The sequence below is a fragment of the Terrapene carolina genome, unplaced genomic scaffold (assembly GCF_002925995.2).
Source record: "Terrapene carolina triunguis isolate 2854851 unplaced genomic scaffold, T_m_triunguis-2.0 Scaffold84, whole genome shotgun sequence".
In the NCBI taxonomy this organism is placed as follows: Eukaryota; Metazoa; Chordata; order Testudines; family Emydidae; genus Terrapene; species Terrapene triunguis.
In genome coordinates this window covers 657,914-677,765 of record NW_020664435.1, presented here as the reverse complement: position 1 = coordinate 677,765, position 19,852 = coordinate 657,914, and the positions used below count along the sequence as shown (strand labels likewise).

General features: G+C 45.7%; 1 protein-coding gene across 1 annotated transcript in view; it reads left to right on the top strand.

Moving 5' to 3' along the window:
- The window catches only part of NOD1 (nucleotide binding oligomerization domain containing 1), a 50,971-nt gene extending 31,321 nt beyond the window's left edge, over window positions 1-19,650 (top strand). Inside the window, exons 4-12 of the mRNA XM_026649358.2 lie at window positions 299-2,102; window positions 4,019-4,102; window positions 5,406-5,489; window positions 6,437-6,520; window positions 7,688-7,771; window positions 14,335-14,418; window positions 15,337-15,420; window positions 17,206-17,289; window positions 19,225-19,650. Coding sequence (XP_026505143.1) covers window positions 299-2,102; window positions 4,019-4,102; window positions 5,406-5,489; window positions 6,437-6,520; window positions 7,688-7,771; window positions 14,335-14,418; window positions 15,337-15,420; window positions 17,206-17,289; window positions 19,225-19,297 — 2,465 coding nt within the window. The 3' untranslated portion in view covers window positions 19,298-19,650. The remainder of the gene's footprint in view (window positions 1-298; window positions 2,103-4,018; window positions 4,103-5,405; window positions 5,490-6,436; window positions 6,521-7,687; window positions 7,772-14,334; window positions 14,419-15,336; window positions 15,421-17,205; window positions 17,290-19,224) is intronic.
- Window positions 19,651-19,852: the final 202 nt, after the last annotated feature.

The following is a 19,852-nucleotide window of genomic DNA, read 5'->3' as shown; positions in this document are numbered from 1 at the left end:
GAAAAAGCCCAAAGAGCCTCTCTGAGGGTCCTGATGTTGCCTCTCTAGAAACTGTATAATATCAAAAGTCTCATCATTCCCCCTGTTTCTAAAGAGGCAACTTCAAGACAGCATGTATTTGATAAAAGATAGGAAGGAGTTAGCTGTAGCCTAAAACTCTTCTATACCTAAGAGCCGCAGGCATAAGTGCTTGTATATAGCCAGTCATTCCTCCTTAGTTCCTAAGCATGGCAGGACTTTATATACTGTAGCCCTTATGTTAGATTCAATCTCTTTTAATAATTAATTCTCTCTTTAGTCAGCAGGTACCGTCAGAAACTCAAATATGAATTGGCACGAGACACAAAGTTTGTTATGTCGTATGCTCAGAAGGAGGAAATGCTGCTGGAGGAAACCTATGCTGCTAGTCTTATCGAGCTGGTCAGTTATACCAATGAGAGCCTAGGCAAGGTGAGCTGCCTAGAAGATCTGTTTGATGATAGAATTGGGTTAATTAATGAAGATGGAGAGACGATCTACATCTTTGGTGATGCAGGTATTGGAAAATCCATTTTGCTGCAAAAGATGCAAAATCTTTGGGCCAGAGGAGAATTGGCTGTAGGTGCCAAATTTTTCTTCCGGTTCAGGTGCAGAATGTTTAGCTGTTTTAAGGAGAATGAAGCCATCTGTTTGAAGGATCTCCTGTTCAAATACAACTGTTACCCAGACCAGGACCCCGAGGAGGTATTCAGCCACATCCTGCACTTCCCTCATACAGCCCTCTTCACGTTTGATGGTTTTGATGAGATCCATTCCGACTTTGACCTGAGCAGCATCCCCGAGGTCTGCTCACCCAATGAACCTACCCACCCTCTTGCCCTGTTGGTGAATCTTCTCAGTGGAAAGGTTCTTAAAGGATCAAGGAAAGTTCTGACAGCAAGGACAGGAACTGAGATCCATCAAAACATCATTAGGAAGAAAGTACTGCTCCGAGGGTTTTCCAGCAATAACCTGAAGGAATACACTAAGAAATTCTTCAGAGACGAGGAGTGTCGGGTATTGATGTCGAACCAGCTGGAAGCAAACCCCAGTCTCTGCAGTTTGTGTTCGGTGCCTTTGTTTTGTTGGATTATCTTTAAATGCTTTGAACTCTTCCATTCCATGTTTGACAGTCTTGAGCTTCCAAACTACTCAGTTACACTCTCAGATGTTTTTTTGCTCATGACTGAAGTTCACTTGAACCGAACTCTGAAAACAAATTTGCTGAAGAAGAACACCAGGAGCCAAGTGGAGACATTCAGGTCAAAAAAGGAAACTCTGTTCTCTTTGGGTAAAATAGCACACATGGGGATGGAGAAGTCTCTCTTTATCTTTGACCAGGAGGAAGTCACATCCTTGAACATGTCAGAGCAGGATTTGCACCTGGGATTCCTCAGAACGGTTCATGACTGTGGTGGCTATGGAGACCAGTCCTCCTATGAGTTCTTGCACTTGACCCTGCAGTCTTTTTTCACAGCTTTGTTCCTAGTTACTGAAGAGAAATTGGGTACAAAGGAGTTACTGAAGTTTTTCGCAGAGTGCTCTTCCACTGAGACTGCCCAGTCTACTTGTTTCCCTATTTCCTGGTTGCACAAACGCTCTATAGGAGAAGATCCTTTCCGAAATAAAGAACATTTTCACTTCACCAATCTTTTCCTCTGTGGTCTGCTTTCCAAAGACAAGGAGAAGCTCCTCAGACATTTAGTTTCACCTGCAGCCATTAAGAGGAAAAGAAATGCGCTCATCACATATCTCTTGGAAAGCATGAAATTTCAATTGCAGAGCCTGATGCGGGCAAAACTTAAGGGTTATAAACAGATTCAGGTCATGCCCAATTTTGTTTGGATGCTGAGGTGCATTTATGAGACTCAAAGTGAAAAACTAGCCAAGCTGACTGTCAGGGGCATGAGGGCCAACTACATCAAACTCACCTATTGCAATGCCTATTCGTCGGACTGCAGCGCCATATCCTTTGTGATGCAGCACTTTCAGAAGCATCTGGGTCTGGATCTAGACAACAATAATATCAATGACTATGGAGTAAAACAACTTCTACCTTGTTTTAACAAGCTTGCGGTGATCAGGTAGGATGTCGTGCCAGGTGACTGTTTATCTTTGATTTATTACACAATATAAGCATTAAACTTACGGAAACTCTTTAAAGCTTGAGAGGGCTAAAGGCACCAAGTGCTCCTGGAAATAAACTGTATTCGGCTTTTAAAGCCTTGTTTCAGAACGATCACCTCAGTATCTTAAGAGAAGGCAGCCCCAAGCAGCAAAATTTGGATCAGAATTTTGAACATCCCAGAGTTTGCCGATTTCAGATCTTTTGGGGTGGGGGGGGGGTGTGTGTGGAAGGTAGAATAGCAATAAGGACCAGCTGTGTGAATTTTGAATCCAGATTGCAAAAAATACCACCAGAAGTTTGGGGTGTTTAGGTCTGTGGTCTTGATTTGGGTCCATCTCAGATTATGTCTTGAAAGTGGGCCAGGTTCTGTGAGAAAGCACTGAGGGTGGGGTGGCGTGGAGGGGGGAGCAGGGAAGGAGAAGTACTTGCTGGTAGTACTTCCCTTACATGAAAATTTGCTAGAGCCAGTCCTGGCTTTAAAATATGGCAGTGGGAGAAATCTGCCATTCAAAGCAACTGCTGATCAGAGCAGTGTGCCTTTTGTGTTAACATGGCTCATCCTGGCATGAGGACTGTCGTTTCCATTTGGTAATTCCTAGAGAACAGAAAATGACATTTGTAACAACCCAAACCTAATTTCACAGTGAGTCATTTGAAAAGAAGCAGACTCCTCTGATCGGTAGAAGTTGAGCCAGATTCCCTCTACCAATCAATGCATCTGAGTGGGCAAGCTACCAACCTCCTGGAATAAGCAGGAGTGGCTTGGCGACAGGGCGTTCTCAGGGATTGTCTGCATGGCAGCACAGTGCGGACTCTGGGGTTGTGAATTGCATAGCATGCAAACAGGTTGTGCTGTAACCGCCCTGTGCAGACCCTGCTGGCGTGAACAAAAATCTACCTGCTTCTCATTACCTTTTAATTCATGCCAGCAGGATCTGCATGGGGCAGTTACCGCAGAACATGTTAGTGTGCTGTACAGTTCACACCCCTAGGGTCTGCAGTGCGCAGCTGTGTAGACCAATCCTTAGCATTGGAGCTTGGTCCAGAAATGGCACTGGTCAAAAATTTTCCACTGGATCAGTTTATGTCGGAAAATGCTGATTTCTTGAAATAGAAATGTTTCACGGGAACATGTTGATTTTGATAACATTTAACAGAAAAATGTCTAAACTATTCATTTTTATCCCTTCAACTCCTGTATTTTAAATTATAATATAAAAAACAAAATAATAAAGTTTGAAATAAAATGTTCTAATTTTTCTGAAACAAAATATTTTGGAGTATTTTGTTTCATGAAAAAAATTCAGTTTTTTTGACTTTTTGTCCCAATACAGGGCACAAAAGAAATTTCCTATGGGATGGAAATTCTGTGTTTTGACCACAGTTCACTAGTGCATATATGTCATGGCCTTCAGAACATGCTTCTATACTCGCCTGTTTTCTAGCCTTTCACTGAGTATGGGCAGGGATGATTAGATGACTGGTGGCCCATTGAGGAGCTGGGTTTTGCTGGGATAGGTATTGTTGCGGGGATGCCAAGTAGAGCATCTCCCGTAATTACAATAAACTGTGGGAAAACGGGGATCTATCTTTGGTCTGTTGATCTACTGAATTTTTTTGTTTTTAATTCCATGTACCGCATACAGAGCATTAGCTGGAAGCTCTATTTTTTTAAAGTGCAAGTTTAAAAACTGAATTCACATTTCTGTTAATGGCTTTCATCTATTAAGGTCTGATGGGCTGTTAAAATGTCAGAGGAAGATGTGTAGATCTGCAGCAATCCATGAAGAGGAGGCCATAGAATAGCCTGTGGCCAGTGAACCCTTCATAATCTGACTAATCAGCCATCGATTCCCTTCTTTCTTCTTTTAGGCTGAGTGTTAATCAGATCACAGATCATGGAGTAAGAGTACTATACGATGAGCTCTCCAAGTACAAAATTGTGACTTCCCTGGGGTATGTATGAGTTCGGAACAGCGCAAGAGATAATGTTACATTACAGCACCTTTCATCCTGAATGATCCCTCAAGGCTAATAGTCAGCACTAGCAAGGACAGGATGGAAACCTTTTAAGGTATGTCTACATTGCAGTAAAAGACCTGGGGCTGGCCGGGTCAGCTGTCTTAGGGTGGCAGGGCACCACCTGAGCTTGAATGTTTATACTGCAATTTTATAGCCCTGCAGCCTGAGTCAGCTGACCCAGGCCAGCCACGACTGTGCCCACGGGTCTTTTATCACAGTGTAGACATACGCTCAGTTTACTGAACCTGACCATGGCAGGTTTTGTAAGGCACCGTTTTATGTCATAGTGTAGTGAGATGTGATGCAGGTGTCCGTTTGACAGCACAGCAGGAGAGGGACAGCCAGTCCCCCATACAGCAGTTCTTCTCCTATCCTTGATCACAGGATGGATTCCTACAAAGGGCAAAGCTTGCTCATGTTGTAATGCTGATCAGGTATGTTCAGTTTTGCAGCTAGTACCTGACCTCCTTTGTCTTTATCCACCTCTAGTTAAGTCATTTCTTTCTTCTATACAAAGTAAATATAGCTTACAAGAGAGAAGGGGAGTGGAAGGGTCATCTTTCAAGGGGTCATGTTTATTGGATCCTTTTGTATAACCACACTTACCCATGCAGGAAGCAGCGATTTCCTTAAAGACCTAAAAGAAAATCAGTTTTCTGTCAAGTTTGGGGTGGTGGGCTTGTTAGCCTTTACTCGCTATTTTTGGTTAAATAGTGGCATAAAAATTACTTTATGAAAAGTGAATTTAAGTCCCAAGAATTGCTTCCTCCCACCAATGCCCTATTCCCAGTGTACCTACTCAGTAATCCGACCTTGCAATGAAAGGAACAGGATGTATTTCAGAGAGCTTTCATGAATCTAATAAAAGAACGAGCACATATTTTGCATGGTTACTGGTTTCATAACTTTTATGTAAAAGTATTTTCATATTGGCACCAAAAAATGGAAGCTGGGTTTGCTGGAAGAGATCATTTACATTTCTTTTTATATATATATATATATATATATATATATATATATAAATATAAACACCTTCCTTCAAATAAATCCCAGTCTGGTCTTAAATTTTATAGCTCTTTATTAAATTATTATCCTCATCACTAAAAAGAAATATTTAAATCTTTGTACAGGACCCTCATAAAGACAGATACTCTGTGTGTATCAAAAACATCCAGGTTGTATATATTCAGGTAACAGCAGAAATAATCTGTTTTTACCAATGTGATTTTTCTTTAAGCTTATACAACAACCAAATTACTGATGTTGGAGCAAAATACGTTGCAAGACTCATTGAAGAATGTTCAAGCCTCACATATGTTAAGTATGTCCAGGATTTTTCCTTATTATGTTCCATGGTACCCTATTTAGGGTACATCAACTTTAAAGGGAGAAAGAGAAAAGTTTCTTACTTGAGTAAAAGAAAACACATGCAGATTGAACAAAAGGAGGTTTTCAAAGTTATGTACTTCCTTATAATACTCTGACAATGATTGCTTTGCATGCATTCCTTTAATGCTTAATCTTTACTAAAGACTGCTTTGCACAGTGGGATGCATTCACCCTGATGCAAAGGGTCAGCACAAGACCTATACTCTACTTACGACCTATTTTGAGTACTGGAGAGGGACTTTAGAAGCTCAGAAACCTTGTGCTGGGGCCTCTGCATAAGGATACATTTCCCTCATGGTAACTAATTTCAGGTTTGTGTAGGCCTGACCTTTTCATAAGTAAAAGGAAGGAATGTATTTCAGTATTGCATTTCAATGAAGGAATTACCAAAAGTCAAATGGTGAACCATTACCATTGTTTACAGGGAACTTGCGCAAAGTTAGAATGCCTAGCCATACACAATGCCAGTTTTCATCCTAAGGTTAAGTCATGTTAACTTGTCACTTAATTTTTTTTTACCATAGAAAGTGAAAAGAAGCAACAGAAGCAATGTGAGCTAGTGGAGAGAACACCGTACTGGGAGCCAAGAACTCTTGAATTCTAGTCATGGCTCTGCTGCTAACTTGTTGTGCAGCCTCAGGCCTAAATTTTGCAGCCTAAAATGATTACTTTTGGTCTGATACCTTGTAACCAAAAGCTTAAATGTGTACAACATTTTAGTCCATGGAAATTTGCAGTAGCCGTAATTGACCTCCATCATTATCTACCATAGGAGTTGGCTGCTAGGGTCAGTGTCTAAGCTGGGGTTCAAATATAGATGTATAGATGAGTTGGTTTTTTTAAGAGTTGCATCTTAACAGTGAATATATTTTTATGCAGAATAGGAGCAAACAAGATAACCACTGAAGGAGGGAAATGTCTTGCCCTTGCTATCCAGAGAAGCAAAACGATGTATGACATTGGGTAAGTAAAATGAGTTACCGCCTGGCGGGAGTCGAAACATGACCTCAGCTGGGGCTGGCAAAGGAGCTGTGACAGTTTGCAGCAGCTGAAGAACTGGCCTACTGAGTGTAGGAATAGCAGCTTCCAGAGGCCCAGGGCCTGATTAATATATAGCTAAACTAGGCATGTGCCTGTGGCCTAAATTCACATGGAGGGCCCAAAATCATAGGCCAGTGTCTTTTGCCACAGCTGCCTCCTCCTTGACCTGCCCAGGGGGCATCGACCACCTGCAGCAGCACCCTCCACCCCAGCCTGGTGCGGAGGGGAGGCCCCAGAGTGGGGGAGGGGATGGAGAGCGAGCCCCCTCTGCACTCACCCCACTGCAGCAGCTTCCGTTCCACGGGGCTGGGCCCAGCTCCCTGCTCTAGGCATTGTGACCGCGGGGTTTTGGCCCAGCCACGAGAGGAGTTGTCATCTCAAGAGCAGGCTGCCAACGGAGGTTCCCTGAGATTTTAGTCGCCCTGGTGGCAGTCTGCTATTGAGATGCCAACAACTCCTCTGGCCTGGTGTGGTGATAAGAGAATTATCACCATTTTATTTTCACACGTTACTGAGGACGGAGAGCCTACGGGGCTGGTTTAGTATCCACCTCCATTCGGGGCCCGGCCCTTGCACTGGCGTGGGGCTGGGGTGGGCACAAGGAGCTTCTTCCCCAACACATATCCTGCGTGGGTTGGGCAAAGGCCAAGTACAGTGACAGTCTCTGCATGCAGGGTAACAGAGAGACTGCGCTAAGCACCCCAAAGGGGGCAGGGAAGAGACAGGACGATGGTCCCTCCACCCCCACCAGCTCAGAGCAGGATCAGCGTGCATGAGAAAGTATCCCCTAAAGAGGTGTAGCTGCAGGTGGCTCCCCAGCACAGTCCAAAAGACACTCCCACTGAGGCAAACTATCTCCCAGTGCTCCCTCTGGGCTGTGCCTTTACAGCAGAATTGAACCTTCAGTGCTCAGTCCTGCAAGCGGCTGGGAATGGAACCTGCAAGGATCAATGGGAGTGAGGGGGGCCGAGTCCCTCACAGGCTTGGAACCCTGGTCAGTAGTACAAGGTCACTGGGGAGGGGGGAAATGTGATAAGGGTGGCACTAGATCCTTGTTCCTTATTTCTCTCTGTTTTCTTTCCTTGCCAGGATGTGGGGTAACCAGGTTGGAGATGAAGGAGCGAAGGCATTTGCTGAGGCACTGAGGAATCACCCCACCTTAACGAATGTGAGGTAATAAATTGGCTTTACAGAACACCTGCCTTTCTAACGGGCTTTGAAATCAGAGCTGATTTGGAGAGGCTTTGTGTGAGAAATCCGTTTGGTAATGCAGCCTTTCCTCTGTAGGCTAACAGGTCCCTGAGTCAAACAAGAGGCTAGCCTGAGGTCTGGGATCAGGTGGGATTTTCAGTCACAACACAGGTTGTCATTTGTATGTCTGTCATTTTCTCTTTTTGTAATGCTCCAAGTTACAGCCTAGGGCCTGCTTCTCTGCTCCCTTGCACCATCAATGGTCCTGTAAACCCATTTACCATTCTCATTTGGTAGCACTTGGCACCTACTTTGTAATGCTGCAAATGACTGCACAGGTCGCAGGGTGATGGAGAAATAGGCCTCTGGTGCGCTGCATACTAGTAAAGTGTGCTCTCTTGAGGAGAAACAAGCAGCTTCTGTACTATTTCTTAGGCTATATCTATACTAGAGACCTTTCAGTGGCACAGCTGCGCCGCTGTAAGATCTCCCGTGTAGCCGCTCTATGCTGATGGGAGAGCTCTCCCATTGACATACTTAAACCGTCCCCAACGAGCAGTGGTAGCTATGTCGGTGGGAGAGTGTCCACACCGGTGTTTCTGTCGGGGTGACTTATGTTGGTCAGGCGGGTGTTTTTTCACACCCCTGAGTGATGTATGTTTTACCGACAGAAGTGCTAGTGTAGACATAGCCTTAGACTGTAAACTCTACAGGGCAGGGATCATGTCTTGATTAAGTGTTGGCACAACAGGGCTACCACTATAAATAATAGTGATCCATGAGACAGTGTTGGTAATGAAGTTCAGTATCTAAGCTTGAAACTAGTATCTGAAAGCACTAAAATATTTGAAGTTGGCAATGTGGTATGAGGAGAAGCTAGAATTATAAATCTCATCACTTCAACTCATACCTATTTGCTTTAATGTTTTCAATTCTTGCTGTGAATTTTAAAATAATTTTCATGGCCACTTCCCAGTTTCAATGCATGCTCTCCTCCGCCCCCCCCCCCCCCCCTTTTTTTTTTTTTTTTTTTGGCTCAGTTACTTTCGTTTTGTCTCACAGGTACACTAAACTCCATGACCCTCTCTTGAAAGAGCAAATATCCTTGCTTGCTTTCCCCACAAGATGGTGCACTTCACTAGTTTCTTCAGTAAAAAACCAGGGAGTGTGGTTAAGACATTCTGGATCTCTGGAGAGCTCACTGCTGCTAGGTCTGCCCTGTTTTCTCTGGGCAGATGACTGCCTGAAACAAAACGAAATGATGAACAGCTGCAGTGACCTAGATTTTTGTTCAAATATAAAAGCTACCTAAGAGAGCCACCTTCTCCTCACTGCAGAATTCCTCTAGAAGTGTTATCTCAAGTGTGATACACCTTGAGCCAGCATTAAGCTGGGTTATGCTTGCCTGGCACTCTTGCTCTGGAACAAATTTGTTCATGAATTTAGTGCTTACAGAAGCAAAAATGATGATGTGCACTGGCAAGCTCCAGTCATTGTGTGTGCATGTGCAGTATGGATTCTGCCATTGCACCTGCCTCATTCTTGGAGCCATAGGGTTAGAGGGGACCACAAGGCTCATTTAGTCTAACCTCCTGCCAAGATGCAGGATTTGTTGTGTCTAAACCATCCAAGACAGATGGCGATCCAGCCTCCTTTTGAAAACCTCCAGTGAAGGAGCTTCCACAACCTCTTGAGTCAGTCTGTTCCATTGTCCTGCTGTTCTTACAGTTAGGAAGTTTTTCCTGAGATTTAATCCAAATCTGCTGTGCTGTAATTTGAACCCATTGCCCCACGTCCTGCCCTCTCTGGCAAGAGAGAACAACTTTTCTCCATCTTTCAAGTATTTGAAGACCGCTATCCTGTCATCCTTTAATCTCCTCTTTTCCAAACTAAACATACTCAGTTCCTTCAGCCTTTGCTCATATGGCTTGTATTCCATCCCTTTGATCATCTTTGTCACTGGCCTCTGGATCCTTTCCAGTTTCTCTACATCCTTTCTATACATTGGTGACCAAAATTGGACACAATACTCCAGCTGAGGCCTAACCAGCCCTGAGTAGAGTAGTACTATCACCTGCTATGACTTGTATGCTATGCCTCTGTTAATATAGTCTAAAATTGCATTTGCTTTTTCTGCAACAGCATCACACTGCTGACTCATGTCGAGGTTGTGATCCACCACAACTCCCAGATCCTTCTCAGCAGTGCTGCTGCCAAGCTAGTTATCCCCCGTTCTGTATTTGTGCTTTGGGTTTTTCTTCCCTAAGTGTAGCACCTTATATTCGTCTTTGTTGAATTTCAACTTGTTGTCTATAGCCTAGTTCTCCAATTTATCAAGATCCCTCTGAATTCTAGCTCTATCCTCCAATGTTTTGGCAACTCCCCCTTAGCTTTGTGTCATTTACAAATTTGATCAGTATGCTCTCTATATAATCATTCTTAATTTACAGTTCTTAAATTAAGAATTTACATTCTGAACCTAGAGTACTTTAATTTTGTTTCATCTATTGAATACCCATTAGTGTCAATGGTGGGTTTATTCAAAGTTTAAGGGTGGATGAAGATAGCCCTAAAATAATTTCAATCTTTTAGCAAGTCATCCTTTTACTTAGGTCCAGTCATCACAAGTGCTGAGTATCTGCAGTTTCCACTGTGGTCAGTCGGAATTCCAGGTGCTCGGCCCCTTTCAGAATTCAGGCTCTTAACTAGACTAACCACTAATCATCATGGACTTTAATGAAGAAGTGTGGTTGCTTGCACATCATTGGAACATAAGAATCACCTTATCAGGCCAGACCTTTAGTTTGGAATCCTGCCTCTGGCAGCAACCAATAATTGCTGCTTCAGGGTTTGTCTACACACAGAAGTTACACTGGTCTAACTTACGTTGGTTTAGTTAGGCTAGGTCTACACTACAGCGGGGGGTCGACCTAAGATACGCAACTTCAGCTACGTGAATAGCGTAGCTGAAGTGGCGTATTTTAGGTCGACTTACCTGGCTGTGAGGACGGCGGCAAGTCAACTGCTGCCGCGCCGCCGTCGACTCCGCTTCCGCTTCTTGCTGTGGTGGATTTCCGGAGTCGACGGCAGAGCCATCGGGGATCGATTTTATCGTGTCTTCACTAGACGCGATAAGTTGATCCCCAATAGATCGATTGCTCCCCGCCGATCCGGCAGGTAGTGAAGACGTGCCCTCAGTCATTTGCCAGCTGACATTCCTGATGTAATGCCTCCCCCCAGTGTTTGAGCCATCGGGCTAGCCCTGAGAGTACTGGAGATAAGTGTCGACGGATTGTCATCAGCCAAATGCAGCATCATCAGCGATTCTTATAACTGACCCATCCATGCACGTCCCTGGCTTTGACTTGTCACACCGTTCATGGACCCTTTTGAACCTGTTTTGAACAGTCAAGGGTCAGTTTGCATCCAGCCTTTACACGTAGGGCTAACGAGGGGGTCCCACGTGTGGTTGTGGCCCATGCACACAATGTCACACATCACTGACAACTACCCTCTGACCAGATTTGATGGTGATCAGAAGCCTCTGGCGCTTGGCTGATGAAGCTTCTGCAAATAGGCTTGGCAAGCTCTGCACCCAATAAGAAGAAAATCAACCAGTGACACTTGTGTGTTTGGCTCCTCTTGCATAGGTTTAAGCCTGCCTTATAGAGCTTAGCTTGTGCCTGTACAGGAACAAATTCCATAGGTTGTCCATGGGCCTGGTCCAAAGCCCAGTACGTCCATGGAAAGACTCCCGTTGATTTCAGAGGACTTTGGCTCAGGCCCTAAATGCTGTGTAAAGTAATATGATCTTGTATTTGTTCTCCCAGGCTTGTCCTTTCATTTCATTGAGTGTCAGAGCCTAGCATGCTCATGGCTAGTTCAGAGTCTTGGCTGCTGGCAATTAGGAATCAACTGGAAGGTCTGACTTTGCATGGTGGTGTTCTTCCCCTCTATGCCCATGTGCAACCAGGGCTGGAGCACCCATGGAAAAAAATGATGGGTGCAGAGCACTCACCGGCAGCCCTCCTATCAGCACCGCCTCCTCCCCCCCAGCATCTCCTGCCTGCTGGCGGCCCTGCCAGTCAGCGCCTCCCTCCCTCCCTCCCTCCCTCCCAGTGCCTCCCGCTCACTGCGATCAGCTGTTCTACGGCGTGCAGGAAGTGCTGGGGGGTGAGAAGGGGGAGGAGCGAGGGCAGGGCATGCTTCAGGGAGGGGGCAGGAAGAGGCAGGATGGGGGTGGGGCCTTGGCAGAAGGGACAGAGTGGGAATGGGGATGGGGGGAGCACCCCCCAGGCACATTAGTCTGCGCCTATGGTTGTGTTTGTTTCCAAGGAATAAGTTGTGGAGGATCAGTTGGAAATGTGGGTAGTTAGTAAATTCTCCTGGTTCTCCGCTCCAAGAACCACACCCGCCCCCCCGCTGTGTTAACTGTATGAATTCAGTTTACTATATCTGATGTAAAATGTATACATGTGACTGATTTGAATTTGGGCTTCATTGGTATCCAATGAAAATAGTGGGTGAAATTCACTCCTGTGCAGCAGGCAAACACAAAGCCTTTGTGCACTTACATCCCCCAACTGCCCTATTTTGAACACTCGTATGAGAATTACCGTATACACTCGTTCATAAGCCGAATTTTTTAGTAAAAAAGGGAAGCACCAGAGAAGGGGGTCGGCTTATAAACAGGTATGGATAGGGAGAGGTGGGACACAGCCCTTCCCCCAACAGAGGGAGCAAGGAGAGGCAGCACAGCCAGCAAAGCCAGAAGGGAAGAGGCGGGGCCAGAGTCTCTCCGCTTCTGGCCACGCTGCTCTTCCCCCAGCCTCCGAAGCAGCTGCAGCTCCAGGGCTGGCAGGCTGCAGCCGCGCCGCTCGGCCCCACCCCCCAGAGCAGGCTCCACCCGTGCCGCCCAGCCCGCCGGAGCACGCTGCAGCCGTGCTGCCCGGCCCAGCCCGCTGGAACATGCTGCAGCCACACCGCCCGGTCTGGCCCGCCGGAGCAAGCTGCGGCCGTGCTGCCCAGCCTGCCAGAGCAGCTCCAGCCAGGTCAGAGACATCCTCCCCTGGCCCTCCCCAGATAAGGTGGGAAGAGATGGGATGGGGAGAGTGTGGGGGTCCCGGGCCAGGGGTGGGGTCACGCGGGGGGTGGTCACAGGGGTTACTCCCCTGACTCCCAGCTTCTCCCCCCCAAAAAACATTTCCCCACCAGTTACTGTCCCGGCCTGTCAGGGTAAGCGGCTGGCGTGCCGGGAACCTTTGTTTACTTATGTTTACCTCCGTGCCTGCGAATGCTCGAGGTAAACAAACCATCTCGGCCCACCAGCAGCTTATCCTGATGGCCTGGGAGCCAAAGTTTGCTGACCCCTGAATTATAGGGTTGGCTTATGAATGGGTCATAAAAATTTTCCATTTTTACTTACCCATCTTGGGGGGGGTCGGCTTATGAACGAACCGGCTTATGATTGAGTATATACAGTAAGTGGTTGCCCAGTCCTGGGCAGCTAGCTAGCACAAGGCCTAATCTCACTAGTCATCCCTGCAATACTGCCAGCTCATGTTTGGCTTCTAGAGGGACTTAGAAAAGCTGCTTTTTAAAGACCTGAAACTTGGAGCTTAGTATTAGGCAGATACTCTTACCAATGTCTAGCTGAAGATAGAGGGAAAGATTTAAAAACCCTATAGTCTGCACTGAAAACTGTGTGTATGTATGATTAAGGCTACGTTTTAGTCACGGGTATTTTTAGTAAAAGTCATGGACAGGTCACAGGCAGTAAACAAAAATTCACGGCTCGTGACCTGTCCATGACTTGTACTATAAACCCGACTAAATCTTGGGGGCTCTGGGGTATTGGACGGCCTGGGAGCACTGCAGGTGCTCTGGGGTGGGAGGGCGGCCCTGGTGCTGGGGGAGGAGAGGGTGGCATGTGGCCTGGGACCCCTGCTGCAGCTGGGGGAGTGGCGGCGCGTGGCCCGGGACCCTCACTGGTGCTGGGGGAGGCGAGCAGTGTGGTCCCAGCAGTGGCCGGTGCAGCTGGCCCAGGGGCTGCCCGAGCTGCTCAGGTGGCCCCGGGCCAGATGCACCAGCTGCTGCAGAAGTCCTGGAAGGTCATGGAGTCCGGGAGGGACTGGGGGCTTTGGGGGGGGGGGGGTCCCGGGGGGTGGGGGGTTTTTTTTTTTTTTTTTTTTTTGGATTAGCTACTGGTGGGGATGGCACTAGTGCCAAAAACATTTTCCGCCCTGGCACTCAAAGCCACCAGTCACAATTCTGCTGTCAGTCCCATAAGTACAACTCTCTGATGCCAAACCTTGTGACCTGTGTAACTGAGGGGAGAGTTGGACCCAGACTGTACGACAGTAACAGAAGCATGTAGTTAAAATGCTTCCGCTTGTAAAGTCTTAATTAGTTACAGTTTGTAGAGCCCTTTGAGCATGTAAATCACTCTCTCTATGCTATGTATTAGGATTGATTAAAAGACAATTCAGGCTTTTTGTAAAATGGAGATGTTGGCTATTCTTATATATTCCTCTCTCATTTCCCAGTCTTGCATTCAATGGCATCACGCCAGAGGGAGGCAAAAGCATTGCCGAAGCTTTGAAGCACAACAACACCGTGAAAATATTTTGGTAATCAGTATCCGTTCATTCTATGGAAATATCTGCCCTCTTACTCATTGTTAATGGGTTGCAAAGGAAAGCTGCAACTTATCGTTATTTCCCAATGAGAAAGTAAACATTTCACTTTAGAATGGGTGTGAAGGTAAAGGACGATTATGGGTTCTTTATGACAGGTCTTTTCCAGAGCTGCGTTGGAGTGCTAGCTCTTATCTAACCGGCGCAGGAATGTCTCCTCGAGCTGGGAATCACTTCCCCAGCTTGAAGTATAGATGTATCTTTAGGCTAGGTCTACACTTCAAACTTTCATCAGTATAACTGCGTTGCTCAGGGCTGTGAAAAATCCACACCCCTGAGCAATATCGTTACACCAACCTAACCCCAAGTGCAGGTAGCGCTGTGTTGACGGGAGGGCTTCTTGTGTTGACATAGCTACCGCCTCTCATGGTGATGGATTAACTGCCCTCCTGCTGGCATAATAGTGTCTTCAGTGGAGTGCTACAGCAGTGCAACTGTGCCACTGCAGCTTTTTAAGTGTAGACCTGAGTCTCGTCTCCTATCACTTTTGTTATGTGAGACAAGTTTTTTTTTGTTTGTTTGTTCCCACAGCCTTCATGGCTTCTCCAATGCTACTCCCATGTCTGGACCTGTCCGTGTCTTCTAGTGCATTGTATCTACCCACTCATACACATCCCTGTCCCATTCTGCAAGGCCCACACCTAACCCGTGTCACCACCCCATTGTTAATAAAAATCAAGTAGGCAGTCTCTTTGCTGTTCCTATCTTCTGTCTAGGGGGGGGGTTGTGTCCAGTCTTCGGAACTGTTTGTGGCTTGTCCAAAGCTGAGTGCACTGTCAGCACTTAAATAATTGAGTAGCAAATGTCAAAATGTGAAACAGAGTTTCTGAACAGACACTCTCTCCTAATTAGGTTGACTAAAAATGCGATAGATGACGAAGCTGCAGAGAGATTTGCAGAGATGCTGAGAGTCAACAAGAAGCTAGCGCATTTATGGTGAGTTAATTACATTTAGACCAGCGTGGCTCTTTGTCAGCCATCACATAAAAACTTCAACTTCCAAGTCTATGCAGGTCCCAGCGAGCCATCTCTGCCATGCCTGGACGTGGTCGTGACAAGTGAAACGGAGCTGCTGCTTTGCTTTTTTTGTTTTAAACTTTTGAAAAAACTTGCATAAAGTTGGGCACCTGAATCTGCATTTAGATGCCTCGGTAAACATCCTGAGCACCTATTGCAAAGAGTGGACGCTCTGGGCAATAAGCACCTCTGAAAGCAAAAAGGGGCCTTGATTTAGGGTGCTTAGCTTTTAAGCAACTACATTTGAACATTTTGGCCATAGTTTATTATAAATCTGCCTTAAAATAGTGGGAGCACAGCACCCTTTGGGCCAGAGCTGGCCCAGTGGCTCAGTAAAGCATGGGTGCTGCTGCCAGTGGACAAGTTTATATCCTGGCTTTCTTGGTTAAGCTACCTGATGCTTTGAAATGGCAAATTGATCAGGGTAGATATTTGTACTTGAGACTGAGCCAAATATTCTTCCAGTAGCTGAAAGCACTCTCAACATTTCAATTTGTTGGCCAAGTTCAGAAAGTTCTTCAAGGCAATTCTTCCTTTTCTCCCCACTGAGAGAGATTTTTGAGAATTAATTTGATTTTCTAGCTGAGTCCTGAATCTCTGCCAATCCCAGGAGCTTATAGAGTGTGTGGCATATCATGACAAGCTACAAGGTGGGTGGTGTTCGCCTCGGCTGAGTCTTTTTACAATATTTCAGTAGGGGGTAGTTTTTGAATTTGAGACAACAGTTCTACTCTAGAGCAGTTAATGAGGATCCCATGCTGTCTCCGTTTCTATTCTTATGTCTTTTGTATCTTTCAATTTCAACTCTTATATCAAGTGTGGTTTATGTCTAGTGAGTGATCATCTTACCTATATATTACTGCAGCTACGTTTCTTCATAATAAAACCATAGACTAGACAGAACTCCATTTGGAATTAATACCTGTAGCTCATAACTAATTTACTGGAAGGGTCACCTGTGAACAATACGTGGTGCACACTTCCCCCCCCGGCCCACATGAGGGGGAATATATTGACCTTATTTCATCCCTGGCATAAGCAGTGGCAACTCCTGTTGACTTCATTGGGAGTTGCATTTGCTGACACTAGGGCTGTTTGGTGCAGTGTCTCCAAAGAGATCCCAATCCTTGCTGGCCTGATACTCAAGAGACTATCATTTAGAATTTCATTTGGATTGCTCACATGGCAAATAGTGACCACTAAAACACCTGCCTGCCCCAGGATTTATGCACAGAATTGGTCTGCTACTCCATGAAGAGTCCTTGTTAAGTAGAAAATATAATTGATGGACTAAAGCAACAGAGTAAAGAACTTTTAATGTATCAACAGATCCAGTGTTCACAATTCCACACTGATAGTAATCAGCTCCCACTTACCAGACAGCAGATGTGTCATCAATTGCATAATTCAGCTCACTAACCCTGAAACACACACACAAACACTTTAAAATCAAGAGGCTCTAAGACTCTTGGTTTTGCTGGTAGCAGCACAGCTGTGGGGAGATTGTCTGACGCTGGCATGCCATCCATGCAGATGGTAATCAGAAACTACCTCTTCTTGGCAAACAGTTAACCCTGCTCATCAGTATCAAGCAGAGCTTACCTCCCACTGTTGATTTCTGCATCAAATATCCCGAGTGTGCAAGAGAGGGGACGCTACAAGTCAGAGCTAAACAGTTTGTTTGACATGGTGCTTTATTTTTAGGCTTATCCAGAATCAGATTACAGCCAAAGGGGCCAAATACCTCAGCGAAGCTCTCCAGGAGAACACAACCATTAAAGAAATCTGGTAAGATCCCACTCTTCGGAGGGTTGCTTTGTAACACTTCCCTTTCAAATACTTTGACCATATGACACTTGCAGTAAATCAGAATTTAGAGCAGGGGGTCTCGACCTTTTTCTTTCTGAGGCCCTCCCCCCCCCCCCCCCCCCCCCACCCCAACCAAATGCTATAAAAATTCCACGGCCCACTTGTGCCACAACTGTTTTTCTGCATATCCAGTAGATTAAAAGCCAAGGCTGGCATTACGGGGTAGATAGCAGGGCAATTGCCCGGGGTCCCGCAAAGCGAAGTTGCTTGTGCTTTCTGCCCTTAGCCCCAGTGAGCCCCGGACTCCTGGTTGAGAACCGCTGGTTTAGAGCAAATTTTTAGGAGGGGATGTTGTATCTCCAGCCTGTGGGATTCAGATTTTGAAGGACCCGCTCCTTCCAACACTTACACTCTGCTTTGCTCACGTGAGCAGTCCCTTTGGCTTCAATCTGATCGCTTTCCTGGAGAAAGCAAAGTATACGCATAAGTGTTTCATGAATTACGGCCTAATTTTGTAGCTTGAGTTCTGTTGGAGCTGAATATTATTTTCAAGCTTTCTTCTCATCATGTTTCTGCTACCAAGGAGCCAAAGCCAGACAAGCAGGTGATGGCTGCATTTAATTAACATTAATAATTTGGTTCACAGAATTTGTGCTTTGATTTTCTTTTTTCAGACAGCACTCCATGCACAGTCAAGGTGCTAAGCTACAAGGAGATTAACTTTTTGCAAGATTTGCTTGTTTTAGATTAGGTAGGCATCACAAGCCACTTGTGTTTTGAGGCACAAAGCCAAAGACAGTTCCTTCCGCCAGCTCCTAGGAGTGGAATAGCCAGTAGAACTGGGCTATTTTTAGCGCTACTGCTTTCAGGCCCTGATTGTGTACAACATAGATTTTTTTTTTTTTTTTTAAACAAAATGTATTTTTCTTAAGTGCCAGGCCACGATGTTCCTGCTTTGAAAGCTTGTCAGTCACCACCTGTGTTCCACTGCAGCAGGCATGGGGGAGGTTTTCTGTTACAGGGCTGCAGTCACCCACCCACCCACCCCCTCTAATATTTTCAAACCACAGGAAGGTTCCCAAGTCTATTTAGGTTGCTAAATAAAAGTGGTTTGTTTCTCAGAGGTGCTGAGCGATGGTAGGATTGAGTGCTCAGCCCTTCTGAAAACCAGGCTATTTATGTACAGGGGCATAACTTTAGGCAGCAGCAATTGAAAATGTTGACCTAAAGCAATAGCACTAGTAAAAAAAAACACTGAAGGAAACATCTCAGCAAATTAAGTTGCCCTTAGTATATTTTGCCCTGCTCAGGAGGAGAAGGAATAATGAGGGCGAAAGTGTGAACAAGTCTCTATTCATTTGGTTACACAAGATTCCCGCACCTGGGGAACCTTAGTCATCTGGATCCCTCTTTTCATACTGCCATAATATAATCAAACATACTGTTCACCTTCTGGGCAGTTCAAAGCAGTAGGGGATTGTCTTACTCCAACTGCAGAGTCACCTTGACTAGCATAAAGCTAAAACATCTAATGCTGGCTGCCTAAAGTTAGCCTTCGACCTCTATTATAAGGGGCTTGGGTTCTCAAGAGCACCGAGCACCCAACCAGCTCTGAGTCACTGACGTGGGAGCTGTTGGGTGCTCAGCACATTAGGGTGCCTAGAGAGAAACTAATTTAGGCACCACTTTTTGAAAAATCTTGCCCCCCGGGTCTCATCAGAACTATAGTGTGACCTAGTTAGGGGGGAGCCCCATTTGGGGTTTGTGCCCAGTGAGTAGCACACAGAGGCCTAGGAAACTTTGATTGCCACTCCAAAAGCTTGAAAAAGCAGAAGACATGAAATTACAAAAAAGGGAAAAAAAAAAAAAAATTTTTTTTTTTTTTTTCCCCCCCCCCCCCCCCCCCCCCGTTAGCTTAAATGGGAACCTGATCAACCAAGAAGAGGCCAAAGCCTTTGCAAATGAAGAGCGGATTATTTGCTTTTGAGTGTGTTCTTTCCAGTTTGGACAAGCTCAGTATTACAAGTACTGATCCAGCACTTGGAGACTGCAGGGTTACCAAGGCATCCATCTGCACTGGGGACGTCACAGCATGTAAGAGTCTGATTAACTGGCTTTTTCAGAACACTCTACCCTTCCCCCTCCAGCAAGGTGCCTGTGTTGTTACTCCACACTTTTGCTGAGTGGGACGGTGCCTTAGAGAACTACATTAAATCGTCTAAGCACCGTACAAAAGTGCTGTGTCAGTGTAATCAAACCAACCCCCCGGCAGGTCTATGTATTATGTAAATAAGTCTCTGTATAGCTGTTTATATGTACAATTAAGGGTGCAAGATCTTATGGAAGAGCCACAAGCTCACAGCAATATCCCCAGTGGACTGAGGAAAAGCTTGTGAGCAAATGGAAATCCTGAGCAGAACTGTAACCCATCCATGCAAAGTATTTTCTGCTGGTGCCTTCAGCACCGATACTCATTCCTGCCTGGTACCGGAGGTCTAATTTTCCCATCAACTGTCAATGGAGATGTGGGCGCTCAGCACTC